This window comes from Salmo salar, chromosome ssa13 (assembly GCF_905237065.1).
Source record: "Salmo salar chromosome ssa13, Ssal_v3.1, whole genome shotgun sequence".
Classification (NCBI taxonomy): Eukaryota; Metazoa; Chordata; class Actinopteri; order Salmoniformes; family Salmonidae; genus Salmo; species Salmo salar.
In genome coordinates, this window is record NC_059454.1 from 61,096,935 (window position 1) to 61,111,779 (window position 14,845).

Genomic DNA, 14,845 nt, shown 5'->3' on the forward strand with positions numbered 1-14,845 from the left:
TACCCACCCGTTTGGCCAGTTTCCCAGACACAGATGAAGTTTAGACCTGGACTAAAAAGCATGCTCAATGGAGGTTCTTCAATAAAAGTTCTTAGTCCAGCACTAGGCTTAGTCCGTGTCTGTGAAACCGCCTTACAGAGACGTAACTTTAGTTTGTCGTCTGAGTTGTGTACAAGAGGGCAGCATTTGAGTTACAAATGATGTGAGCAACCTCTGCTGTTGTAGACCAGGACAGTCTTCTTTCACTTCGCAAATGAATGTGTTTAGTTCCACACTGATGTGGTATGCTTGTTCATCTCTTATTATCCCTGAGTTTAGATACAGTTTTCACAAGAATGTTATGTGAGTCGGGCTTGTTTTAGAGTGCATTGTGTTTGCTACGTAGTATTAATTTAACTTTTCTCCCTTGCCATGTAAACTTAACTGCCAAAACATTAGTGTGTGGGCCTCCAAACTAAATTATTTTATTGATTGATATGAAAAGTCATTAACTGACAGTATGAGGTTAGTAATGTCAGAAAGCTGAAGTCTGAAGAGCTGTGTACACCCTTGTTGTTTCTTTCAAGCGTTCTCTCCAGCAATGGAAAATCATATCTCTTCCGTGGGAAACAACGGCACTCTGGAATACAAGTGCAGTCTTCCCCCCATGCCCATCTCCCCCGGAAGGTACTCCCCCCTCCCAAACCAACTACTCGGGGAAGAGGACATAAACAGGTTGGATGGTTTTTCCTTCTTACGGTAATTACATCCCTTCCTACTAGACGCCAGTAGTATTACAAGTAGAGTCTCGTCATTTCAATCCACCTCACCCCGTTTTGTATGGAAACTCAAAAGCAATTCTAGATGACATTACAAGTTGATGGAATTGATTGCTTTGGGGATTACAAGCCCCCCCCGAACTTCCCTTCCTAAATCCTTTGACCCAGCTGTTTTGGCCCAGTGCTCTCCTCCACTCAAGTCCATTCTTTCAGCTGTGTTGTGTTGTAGCACTATTTTTAATCTGACGGTAAATTTGAGATACATGTGAAGATATACTAAAGGGTGGCATGGTCAGGTTTTGTACCTTTACGACCTTTGTAGTTTTTTCTGCTTGTTCCTTTAATCTTATATGTATGTAATAATGGACCAGACTATTCAGCTTAACAATCAATTCAGCTTAAGACAACAAACAAGCTATTTCAGGGTTTCACAAAATGGTTTATTCTTTGATCTAGTCATTTTAATTTTAGAAGTTGGTCTATCCCTTCTGTGGTATTACATCAGTAGTGGTTGCAGATGGTTTTCATTCGTTTTTTTTTCAGTGAGATGTTTTCTGCAGGGCAGTTGATTTTTCTGAGTGGGTGCTTAAACTGAAAATCTCTGTCTCACACTCACTCACTCGCTCACTCACACATTTAACATCCACATTAAACCGGCGCTCCCTTTCCAAAGGAAGGAGCCTCCCTTCAAGTCCTCTGACTAGAGGAGTCTGTCGTGGCACTGAACCACTGTCTATACTCTGTAACTCCTCGAGTGGAAGGACAAGTGCTGTTACGACATGGGCTGAGGGGTGAGTGATGGAGTTTCCAATAAAGTTTCTACGAAAGGAGAGAAGTAGAGTGTTTGATATAGTGAATTTGCATTTACTCTGACACATGGCAGACGTGTTACTCCAAGCAATGTCCTACACAGGCTGCGAGTTGATTGGCTCAATGCCCCGGCAAATTCAGAGCAACGAGAAATGACTTTGCAGTCCATATGGAGAAAAGATGTTTCAAACCTGTAATCAGCTTTCCAAGACAAGAAAGTCTAGACGGTCATCACCACAAGAGAAACTAAGACCAACTGCAAGCCACTTTATTAAAATGAATCCGAAAACATCAATCGAATTTGTCTTGATGTGTTCCGTAACTGAAACAGAATGCGTAATAGATCAGTACTAGAGTGCGAAATAATTTAAATATATCTTTTAATCTTCACATTTTTGTATAAAAAAAAATGCATAACACTTTTGTTTTATGCAGTCTGATTCTGTCATTATAAAGTAGTGTTCTAGTTTAAAGTTACATGCCGTTGAGCATGTAATAGATGGTTTGAGATTAAAAAAAAGCACACTGGATTTAAAAAAATTGCGACTGCCTCTAACAAGCAACAGATCCCTTTGAAAAACGGCCTATGTTGCATCAATATGAGTCAAAAACAGTTATTATTGTGTCAAAATTGACTGCAAAGTGTAAATAGGATAATTTTGGCCATAAAGTCAGTCTTGTCTAAAACAGAGTTTGGAATATCCGTGCGTCACACCGGGTAAATTACAGTTGGGTTTTGATTTGACAATGTCTATTTGCCCACTAACATGGTGTGAACAGCTGCGGTGATTGCTTTTTATCCAATAGCATGGACAGTGAGATAGACCTGCCCAGCAGCTCCGACTGTTTACATAAGACAACACGTTGCAATTTTTTTTACTTGAGAAATGCTGCACCGAGCACCTTATTAGATTTAAATTTACGCAAAAACGTAAACATTTATTACAGTTATCTTAGATTCATTCTGGGGATTTTGACGAAGTGAAATAGATACGGAAGCCTATCAAATGTTATTGGTCATATACACATATTTAGGAGATGTTATTGAGGGTGTAGTGAAATGCTTGTGTTACTAGCGCCAACAGTGCAGTAGTATCTAACAATTCACAACAATACACATACATCTAAAAGTAAAAGAATGCAATTAAGAAATATATAAATATTAGTACAAGCAATGTCTGAGTGGCATTGACTAAAAAACAGTAGAGTACAGTATATACATACGAAATGAAGAAAACAGTATGTAAACATTATTAAAGTGACTGGTGTTCCATTTAAAGTGACCAGTGATTCCATGTCTACAGTTGAAGTCGGAAGTTTACATACCCTTAGGTTGGAGTCATTAAAACTCGTTTTTCAAACACTCCACAAATTTCTTGTTAACAAACTATAGTTTTGGCAAGTCGGTTAGGACATCTACTTTGTGCATGACACAAGTAATTTTTCCAAAACTGGTTTACAGACTGATTATTTCACTTCAAAATCAAAATTCCAGTGGATCAGAAGTTTACATACACTAAATTGACTGTGCCTTTAAACAGCTTGGAAAATTCCAGAAAATGATGTCATGGCTTTAGAAGCTTCTGATAGGCTAATTGACATAATTTGAGTCAATTGGAGGTGTACCTGTGGATGTATTTCAAGGCCTACCTTCAAACTCAGTGCCTCTTTGTTTAACATCATGGGAAAATCAAAAGAAATCAGCCAAGACCTCAGAAAAAAAGTTGTAGACCTCCACAAGTCTGGTTCATCCTTGGGAGCAATTTCCAAACACCTGAAGGTACCACGTTCATCTGTACAAACAATAGTACGCAAGTATAAACACCATGGGACCACGCAGCCTCATACCGCTCAGGAAGGAGATGCGTTCTGTCTCCTAGAGATGAAAGTACTTTGATGTGAAAAGTGCAAATCAATCCCAGAACAACAGCAAAGGACCTTGTGAAGATGCTGGAGGAAACCGGTACAAAAGTATCTATAACCACAGTAAAACAAGTCCTATATCGACATAACCTGAAAGGCCGCTCAGCAAGGAAGAAGCCACTGCTCCAAAACCGCCATGAAAAAGCCAGACTACGGTTTGCAACTGCACATGGGGACAAAGATCGTAATTTTTGGAGAAATGTCCTCTGGTCTGATGAAACAAAAATAGATCTGTTTGGCCATAATGACCATCATTATGTTTGGAGGAAAAAGGGGGACGCTTGCAAGCCGAAGAACACCATCCCAACCGTGAAGCATGGGGGTGGCTGCATCATGTTGTGGGGGTGCTTTGCTGCAGGAGGAGCTGGTGCACTTCACAAAGCAGATGGCATCATGAGGATGGAAAATTATGTGGATATATTGAAGCAAAATCTCAAGACATCAGTCAGGAAGATAAAGCTTGGTCGCAAATGGGTTTTCCAAATGGACAATGACCCCAAGCATACTTCCAAAGTTGTGGCAAAATGGCTTAAGGACAACAAACTCAAGGTATTGGAGTGTCCATCACAAAGCCCTGACCTCAATCCCATAGAAAACTGGTGGACAGGACTGAAAAAGTGTGTGCGAGCAAGGAGGCCTACAAACCTGACTCAGTTACAACAGCTCTGTCAGGAGGAATGGGCCAAAATTCACCCAACTTAATGTGGGATACTTGTGGAATGTTACCCGAAACATTTGACCCGAGTTAAACAATTTAAAGGCAATGCTACCAAATACTAATTGAGTGTATGTAAACTTCTGACCCACTGGGAATGTGATGAAAGAAATAGAAGCTGAAATAAATAATTCTCTGCTATTATTCTGACATTTCACATTCTTAAAATAAAGTGGTGATCCTAACTGACCTAAGACAGTGAATTTTTACTAGGATTAATTATCAGGAATATTGAAAAACTGAGTTGAAATGTATTTGGCAAAGGTGTATGTAAACTTCCGACTTCAACTGTATGTATTCCTCTTGTCCAGATGTGATAGGGCAGTGTGCAGTGCGATGGCGATTGCATCGTCTGTCGATCTCTTAGGGCGGTAAGCAAATTGAATTGGTTCTTGGGTGTCAGTTAAGGTAGAGCTGATATGATCTTAATCTAGCCTCTCAAAGCACTTCATGATGACAGAAGTGAGTGCTACGGGGCGATAGTAATTTCATTCACTTACCTTTGCTTTCTTAGGTACAGGAATAATGCTGGACATCTTGAAGCAAGTGGAGACTGGGATAGGGAGAGATTGAATATGTCCGTAAACACTCCAGCCAGCTGGTCTGTGCATGCTCTGAGGACGCGGCTAGGGATACTGTCTTGACCGGTAGCCTTGCAAGGGTTAGCAAGCTTAAATGTCTTACTCATGTCGGCCACGGAGAACGAGAGACAACAGTCCTTGGGGGCGGACCACGTCGGTGGCACTGTGTTATCCTCAAAGTGGGCGAAGAAGGTGTTTAGCTTGTCCGGGAGCAAGACATCGGTGTCTACGACGTTTCTGTTTTTTCCTTTGCATTCCGTGATTGTCTATAGACCCTGCCACATACGTCTTGTGTCTGAGCCGTTGAATTGCTACTCCACTTTTTCTCTGTACTTACTTTTGCCTGTTTCATTGCCTTACAGATGGAATAATTATACTGTTTGTATTTGACCAAATTCCCAGTCACCTTGTCGTGGTTAAATGTGGTGGTTCACACTTTCAGTTTTGCGCGAATGCTGCCATCTATCCACGGTTTTTGGTTTGGGTAGGTTTTAATAGTCACAGTGGGAACAACATCCCCTATACACTTTCTGATTAACTCAGTCACTGTGTCCGTGTATACGTCAATGCCATTCTCAGCGGCTACCCGTAGCATATCCCTGTCCACGTGATCAAAACAATCTTGAAGCATGGATTCTGATTGGTCAGACCAGCGTTGAATAGACCTTAGCACGGGTACTTCCAATTTGAGTTTCTGCCTATAGTATGGGAGGAGCAGAATGGAGTTGTGATCTGATTTGCCGAAGGGAGGGCGGGGGAGTGTCTTGTAGCCATCCTGGAAGGGAGAGTAACAATGGTCGAGACTTCTTGTGGCGTGGGAACTACAGTGTCTCATGGGGGACAAACATTATTATTATTGTCAGGAGAAACACCTCCAAGACTGAAATCTAGTTTTTCTAATGAGCAACAGATAAACCCACGTGTCAATCAGCATGTTCAGTGGCTCTTTAATTCAGAGGGTGGCCCTGATAGTTAACAGGGTTGGGGTCAATTAAAATTGAAGTCAGTCAATTCAGGAAGTGATTTGAATTAAGCATTTTTTTAATTATTGAATAGGTATTTCAGTTTACTTCCTGAATTGACTGGGTTAGTTTTAATTGAAGTCAAACTTACTAGCTAAACATTGGAGATGGCGCCGTACTGTATGGCTGCCTTCTTGTAAGCTCAAACCCAACTTTGCCATTTTGTGATTCTAACAGACTAGTCAAAGCTCAAACCAAGTTTATTCACCCACTGGGTCAAACAGCTGAAAAGACAAAGACATGTTCCCACCAGCACAAGTATTTATACCCTCCTATTAGGCGGAGTCTCCTCCTTCCACATCTAGACGGCCAATACATCTCTGTTGCTAGGCAGGAACTCAGGCGGTGTGTGTTGTTAGGTTCTAATTTTCAGAGTAAATAACTCACGGACACTAGAGAAGCTTAACCAAGTTTAATTCTTCCCAAAGGGTCGACACAGCTGTATTCAGATAAAGACATGTTCCCACCACCACAAGTGTATATATATATACTCCACTTTAGACACTCCTCCTTCTCTCCTTACATCTTATGGTTCGACAGGAAGACGAAGTGATAGAGTAATAAACCGTTCTGTCTCCCTTCAGGTGACCTGACCTGACCTCAACCCCCTTGATGTCTAATCCAAAGCACTCCACCCGTTTCACGTATAGCGCTCCTGTGACTTCCTCCCGTCCACCCAGCACATTCCAAAACCATCTGTCTCCTACAGATAACCATTTTCTGATGTGACCTCCATTCTCTACCACCCCTCAGATACTATAGTATTACTTCTGATCGATCGATAGCAATGTTTAAAGTTTAACCCAGAATCCAACAGTGTGTAATATAACTGCTCCTTGTCACTTCGTCTGACCTGACCTCAGGCCACATTCCTCACTCCTCCCTAATCCACCGCTAACCAACTTTATCAGTGACTGAAACCAGACTGTTACCCTTTGGCCCTCTCCGTAAGATCCATGAGATTTAACAATAACATTATATATGTAAAGTAGTTCTAGTATAGTAACATGAATAAGTATATATTTCAAGCTAGAATCCAGCAGTGCCAACATAGCTATATGGACCATCCAAATAGTTTTTTGCCTTAGATTAAATTAAGATAAAAAATGTAAAAACCATAAATCACAATATTCAGTTTTGGTTCATGTTTGAGATCTATCCCTTTCAGATTCATTGATCTTGGTACTATAAAGGGCCTAACTCCAGTGCTTTTACCCCCTTTTTTTGTATGTGTATAAAGTCATCTTTTGCTCACAAACAGAGTTTTGAACACTTTTTTTTAACCCAGAATTGTTGACAGGTTCATGGGAAATATCCCCTTACCAGAATCTGTAAGTTAATGGGAAATTAATTCAACAACAATTTTGATAACCTCCGTTGTTGACACGTGTAGTGCCGTCACTAGTTGTGAGTGATTAGTGCTTTTTGAAATTGGTTTTGTTTTGGTTCGATCATTAAAAAAATAATCACGGTTTTCAATTTTGGTTTATTTATTTTACGTTAAAAGCACTATGCATTATGTGGTTTGAATGCTGTAACACAGAATAAAACAATGAAAGTAGTGAATGGTAGTGCTTATCACTTATTAACCATCATTTATTCACATTACTTTACTTTAATAAAATATTTCAGTTGTGTATATTGTATTTGTTTTATTTTATTATTCCATTCAGTCATCTGACAAAATCTCTATTTTAGTAGTTCTTTGGAGTAAATAAGGCATACTTTTATGACTGCTGAATACCAGCTATCAATCACTTAGATCATGTATTTTCAGGTAGAGATACCTCGCAAAGCAACTGCTCTCTCCCACTCAATCACACATTCTTCTGTCTCCTTCGCTGTGTCAGCCTAATGTAGCAGGTGTAAAAGAAACACACAGACTGGACAAGTAGATGCACAATAGATTGTGGTCTTTGTAGTCAATTACCACTTTCTGTGCTAAACTATGTAGAATATTGGCCTGTTGGAAACTACAACTCCTTACTACATTGCACAGTTCGGGCTTGATCTAATTTATCTCTAGAGAAACCGTGTAATGTGCGCATTGAAATAGTTGTCAATTAGTTGTTTAAAAAAATGAAAAATAAAATACATTAAAGTACAACTTAAGTATTTTTGGGGGGTATCTGTACTTGACTATTTATATTTTTAACAACTTTTACTTCACTACATTCCTAAAGAAAATTATGTACTTTTTACTCCATACATTTTCCCTGAGACCCAAAAGTACTCGTTACATTTTGAATGCTTAGCAGGACAGAAAACGGTCCAATTCGCACACTTATCAAGAGAATATCCCTGGTCATCCCTACTGCCTCTGATCTGGCGGACTCACTAACCACAAATGCTTTGTTTTTAAATGATTTCTGAGTGTTGGAGTGTGACCCTGGCTATCCGTAAATAAAACAAAAACAAGAAAATTGTGCTGTCTGGTTTGCTTAATATAAGGAATGTTTTATTATTCGTACTTTTACTTTTGATACTTAAGTATATTTTAGCAATTACATTTACTTTTGATACTTAAGTATATTTAAAACCTAATATTTTTTTACTTTTACTCGAGTAGTATTTTACTGGGTGACGCGCACTTTTACTTGAGTAATTTTCTATGAAGGTATCTTTTATTGAGTACTTTTTCCACCACTGCCTACAATTCGGTAAAATAGCTCAGCACTAACCATCACATACTGTACTGAGGTGTTATAAAATAACCAAATAAGTCCATTTACACCTCACAGACAAAGTTATCGTAGTATAAATCTATAAATTGCCTCGTTGGCTAAATGATAATATTATTATTATTATTATTTTTATAAGTTTGTCCTCAATGCCCAGGTAGGCGCTCTGTAAGGTAGACGCACAAGGATTTGCTGATTCAGTCGCTGCAAATAGTAACGACAGGTCACGCCTGCTGTCTGCCAACTCCTGTGTTTCTGTCAGACCAATTGGGGAGATGTGTAGCTGACAGAAACTGAGCACGCGTTTGGCCCTGAATGTCTGCCAATCTGTGTGTGCCTCTGCAGCTGACAGCATGCTTGGCTGGCTTCGATACTGTGACACGGCTCAACAAATGTAGGATGCGTCCCAAATGGCACCTTATTCCTTACATAGTGCACTACTTTTGACCAGAGCCCGGGAATGGGGTGCCATTTGGGATGCGGGATGCAGCCGTAATTAAATGAGCCCCCAGCAGGAGAAAGCACCCCTCAGGACAGTCTATCTATTCAGACAGGAATAGCTTGAAATGAGGATGGAGACAGAGAGGGAGATGTAGAATAGCATTGGGGCTGTGATTCATAGCCTTGCTGGGGTGGTGTATACAGTGAGCTCCAAAAGTATTAGGACAGTAACAAATGTTTTGGCTCTGTACTACAGCACTTTGCATTTGAAATAGTACAATTGCTATGACGTTAAAGTGCAGACTGTCAACTTTAAATTGAGGGTATTTTCATCCGTATCAGGTGAACCATTTAGAAATTACACCACTTTTTTTCATAGTCTCCCCCCCCATTTTAGGGGACTAAAAGTATTGGAACAAATTCACTTACTGTATATGCTATGGGGAAGTGTGAGGGCCTTCTGGGCCTTCAGAGAAAACATAGGGATATTTTAAAATATATATATTTTTTCTTCTATTTCATCTTACAATAATTTGTATGATCTTCTGATTTAATCTCTTCAGTTTGTATTGGAAATAAGGGTTTTCTTTGGTGGTCTCTGGGTTTAACCTCATAGTCATTGTATAATTTCGAAATCTAAAGCGGTGGAATACAGAGCCAAAACAACAAGAACATTTGTCACTCTCCCAATACTTTTGGAGCTCACTGTATGTGCTGCAGGCGGAGATACCCGCTAGACCAGCCTCAGCCACGGGATAGCGTATCTCAGCTGCATCTACAGTCACTATCTCTGCTCTGTTTAAATTAGATTAGACAAACAATCCTTGAAATAACAGTTTGTTACTGTAAAGCACAACATGCAATCTACTTGTGGCCTACAAAGACGGTGAATGGGCCTGTTATACATTTAAGTTGATGTTTGATTTCAATATTCCACTAAAGCTGGCTACAGAAGCAGCTGAAGAGTGGTTGTAGTCAGTTTAACTGCGGCTTTAAGGCACCTTACTCTCATGACACAAGAGGCAGTTAAAAACAATGAGCTGCTGCACTTGAATGGGTGAAAACCATAAGGCTGTGGAGACTTGGTATAAAGGTGCTCTTTAATAAAAGGGGTAGTCTATGGACTGGGAAAAATGGGGATTATGGCCACCATTCGGGAAATGGAAAATGTAGAAAAATAGTTAATTTATAGTGGGGCTTACTTTTCCCATCAAGGCACCCTTCATTGTGTCTTGAGTGTCTTGATAGGAAGTATACAAGAGGAAGCTAGCTGGGAGCTGTGATCGGATCGTATTTCATCAAAAAAACTCAGAGAAGTGAGCTAGAGAGCGCAGGAGCGTAGCAGCAGGAGGAGAGCGAGATCTGGGTCTGTGCTGTACTGCGGCATGCTCAGAGCTGTGGCCAAGTAGAGGCATCACGCGCCTGAACCATGCGACACGACGTGGGGGTAGTGGGGGGGGCGTAGTACGGGGAGAGATAGAAAGTGGGCCACTGAGCAGGGCAGGGCTATATCCAACCACACTGGTTTAATCTGCAGGAGCAAAAAGAATGGCTAATGCAGCCCTGCAACCAATGGAGCATCACACACGTTCACACTTATACACTGTCAATGATACGTGCACGTCTGTACACTCCACAACAACTTTCTTAAAAGTACTGCACATACAAAGTGTATTAGAAAATATAAACGGCACACAAAAATGCGTATAAATGCTCACATAATGGACAAATACTGCACACAAATCGTTACTTATTTGATCACTCACTCATTACATTAGTTCAACGTAAGGTGCTATATCATTTTTTTAAATATTTCTTTTTATTTAACCTTTATTTAACTAGACAAATCGGTTAAGAACAAATTCTTATTTACAATGACGGCCTACCAAAAAGTAAAAGGCCTCCTGCGGGGACAGGGGCCTGGTATTTAAAAAAAATAATACAATATAAATATAGGACAAAACACACATCACAACAAGAGAGACAACACAACACTACATAAAGAGAGACCTAAGACAACAACATAGCAAGGCAGCAACACATGACAACAAAGCATGGTAGCAACACAACATGGTACAAACATTATTGGGCACAGACAACAGCACAAAGGGCAAGAAGGTAGAGACAACAATTCATCACACAAAGCAGCCACAACAACTGTCAGTAAGTGTCCATGATTGAGTCTTTGAATGAAGAGATTGAGATAAAACTGTCCAATTTGAGTGTTGCAGCTCGTTCCAGTCGCTAGCTGCAGCGAACTGAAAAGAGGAGCGACCCAGGGATGTGTGTGCTTTGGGGACCTTTAACAGAATGTGACTGGCAGAACGGGTGTTGTACGTGGAGGATGAGGGCTGCAGTAGATATCTCAGATAAGGGGGAGTGAGGCCTAAGAGGGTTTTATAAATAAGCATCAACCAGTGGGTCTTGCGACGGGTATACAGAGATGACCAGTTTACAGAGGAGTATAGAGTGCAGTGATGTGTCCTATAAGGAGCATTGGTGGCAAATCTGATGGCCGAATGTTAAAGAACATCTAGCCGCTCGAGAGCATCCTTACCTGCCGATCTATAAATGATGTCTCTGTAATCTAGCATGGGTAGGATGATCATCTGAATCAGGGTTAGTTTGGCAGCTGGGGTGAAAGAGGAGCGATTACGATAGAGGAAACCAAGTCTAGATTTAACTTTAGCCTGCAGCTTTGATATTTGCTGAAAGAAGGACAGTGCTCCGTCTAGCCATACTCCCAAGTACTTGTATGAGGTGACTACCTCAAGCTCTAAACCCTCAGAGGTAGTAATAACACCTGTGAGAGGAGGGGCAGTCTTCTTACCAAACCACATGACATTTGTTTTGGAGGTGCTCAGAACAAGGTTAAGGGTAGAGAAAGCTTGTGGGACACTAAGAAAGCTTTGTTGTAGAGCATTTAACACAAAATCCGGGGAGTGGCCAGCTGAATATAAGATTGTATCATCTGCATATAAATGGATGAGAGAGCTTCCTACTGCCTGAGCAATGTTGTTGATGTAAATTGAGAAGAGCGTGGGGCCTAGGATCGAGCCTTGGGTTAGTCCCTTGGTGACAGACAGTGGGTGAGACAGCAGATTTTCTGACTTAATACACTGCACTCTTTGAGAGAGGTAGTTAGCAAACCAGGCCAAAGACCCCTCAGAGACACCAATACTCCAAGTTTAAGGAGCTCCCACAAGAATGGAATGGTCTACAGTATCAAAAGCTTTGGCCAAGTCAATAAAAATAGCAGCACAATATTGCTTAGAATCAAGGGCAATGGTGACATCATTTAGGACGTTTAAGGTTGCAGTGACACATCCATAACCTGAGCGGAAGCCAGATTGCATACCCGAGAGAATACTATAGACATCAAGAAAGAGAGTCAGTTGATTATTGACAAGTTTGTCCAACACTTTTGATAAACAGGGCAAAATAGAAATAGGCCTATAACAGTTATGATCAGCTTGATCTCCCCCTTTAAATAAAGGACAAACCGTGGCTGCCTTCCAAGCAATGGGAACCTCCCCAGAAAGGAGAGACCGGTTAAAAAGGTCAGAGATAGGCTTGGCGATGATAGGGGCAGCAACCTTAAAGAAGAAAGGGTCTAAACCATCTGACCCAGATGGATTTTTGGGGTCAGGTTTAAGGAGCTCCTTTAGCACCTCAGATTCAGTGACCACCTGCAGGGAGAAACTTTGTAGCGAGGCAGGGGAAAAAGAGGGAGAAGCATCGGGGGTAGTCGCATTAGAAGGGGTGGGAGATGAGGAAATGTTGGATGGGCAAGGAGGCATGGTTGAGTCAAATAGGAATCCTGACTTAATGAAGTGGTGATTAAAGAGCTCAGCCATGTGCTTCTTGTCAGTAACAACCACATCATCAACATTAAGGGACATGGGAAGCTGTGAGGAGGAGGGTTTATTCTCCAGGTCTTTCTTGGGATTAGACCCACAGAGAGGGAACTGCTCCTTAAAGTAACTAACTTTGGCCTTCCGGATAGCCTGAGTGCACTTATTTCTCATTTGCCTGAACGATAGCCTGTCAGCCTGAGTATGCGTGTGCAGAGCCTTTCGCCAAATGCAATTCTTGAGGTGGAGTAACTCTGCAAGACCATGGTTGAACCAGGGGCTGAATCTGTTTTTAATGGGGGTGTGTTTGTTAATACCACTGAAATTTAAAAAAAAGAATGCCCAAGCATCTTCGACAGAGGGTATCAAGCTGATTCTATACCATTTTACAGAAGCCAGTTCATGAAGGAACTCTTGCTCATTAAAGTATTTTAGCAAGCGTCTATGACAAATCAGGACAGGTCGTTTCACTGAGCAGCCATTATTAACACAGGCTGTAAAACAGTGATCAAATCAAATCAAATGTATTTATATAGCCCTTCTTACATCAGCTGATATCTCAAAGTGCTGTACAGAAACCCAGCCTAAAACCCCAAACAGCAAGCAATGCAGGTGTAGAAGCACGGTGGCTAGGAAAACCTCCCTAGAAAGGCCAAAACCTAGGAAGAAACCTAGAGAGGAACCAGGCTATGAGGGGTGGCCAGTCCTCTTCTGGCTGTGCCGGGTGGAGATTATAACAGCACATGGCCTAGATGTTCAAATGTTCATAAATGACCAGCATTGTCAAATAATAATAATCATAGTAGTTGTCGAGGGTGCAACAAGTCAGTAACACAAGAGTAAGTGTCAGTTGGCTTTTTCATCGCCGATTTTTGAGAGTATCTCTACCACTCCTGCTGTCTCTAGAGAGTTGAAAACAGCAGGCCTGGGACAGGTAGCATGTCCGGTGAATAGGTCAGGGTTCCAGCAGGTCTGGGACAACAGGTCTGGGACAGGTAGCACGTCCGGTGAACAGGTCAGGGTTCCATAGCTGCAGGCAGAACAGTTGGAACTGGAGCAGCAGCACGGCCAGGTGAACTGGGGACAGCAAGGAGTCATCAAGCCAGGTAGTCCTGAAGCATGGTCCTAGGGCTCAGGTCCTCCGAGAGAGAGAAAGAAAGAAAGAAAGAGAAAGAGAGAATTAGAGAGAGCATATTTCAATTCACACAGGACACCGGAAAAGACAAGAGAAATACTCCAGATGTGACAGACTGACCCTAGCCCCCCGACACATAAACTACTGCAGCATAAATACTGGAGGCTGAGACAGGAGGGGTCAGGGAGACACTGTGGCCCCATCCGATGAAACCCCCGGACAGGGCCAAACAGGTAGGATATAACCCCACCCACTTTGCCAAAGCACAGCCTCCACACCACTGGAGGGATATCTCCAACCACCAACATACCATCCCGGGACAAGGCCGAGTATAGCCCACAAAGATCTCCGCCACGGCACAGCCCAAGGGGGGGCACCAACCCAGACAGGAAGACCACGTCAGTGACTCAACCCACTCAAGTGACGCACCCCTCCCAGGGACGGCATGGAAGAACACCAGTAAGCCAGTGACTCAGCCCCCGTAATAGGGGTAGAGGCAGAGAATCCCAGTGGAAAGAGGGGAAACCGGCCAGGCAGAGACAGCAAGGGCGGTTCGTTGCTCCAGCCTTTCCGTTCACCTTCACACCCCTGAGCCAGACTACACTTAATCATAGGACCTACTGAAGAGATGTGTCTTCAGTAAAGACATAAAGGTTGAGACTGAGTCTGCGTCACTCACATGGGTAGGCAGACTATTCCATAAAAATGGAGCTCTATAGGAGAAAGCCCTGCCTCCAGCTGTTTGCTTAGAAATTCTAGGAACAATTAGGAGGCCCGCGTCTTGTGACCGTAGCGTACGTGTAGGTATGTACGGCAGGACCAAATCGGAAAGATAGGTAGGAGCAAGCCCATGTAATGCTTTGTAGGTTAGCAGTAAAACCTTGAAATCAGCCCTTGTCTTAACAGGAAGCCAGTGTAGGGAGGC

The 14,845-nt window shown here is 42.0% G+C and overlaps 1 protein-coding gene across 23 annotated transcripts in view; it reads left to right on the plus strand.

Moving 5' to 3' along the window:
• The window catches only part of dlg2 (discs, large homolog 2 (Drosophila)), a 400,329-nt gene that overhangs the window by 337,593 nt on the left and 47,891 nt on the right, over window positions 1-14,845 (plus strand). For 19 of the 23 annotated variants that reach the window (XR_006758604.1, XM_014136934.2, XM_045693428.1 and 16 more), the window contains one exon: window positions 567-738. Coding sequence is in view for 22 of the 23 variants with exons in the window: in XM_014136934.2 (XP_013992409.1) it covers window positions 567-738 (172 nt within the window). In the remaining variant the exon portion in view is untranslated. The remainder of the gene's footprint in view (window positions 1-566; window positions 739-14,845) is intronic. The other 4 variants (XM_045693429.1, XM_045693439.1, XM_014136952.2 and 1 more) reach the window with 1 other exon arrangement.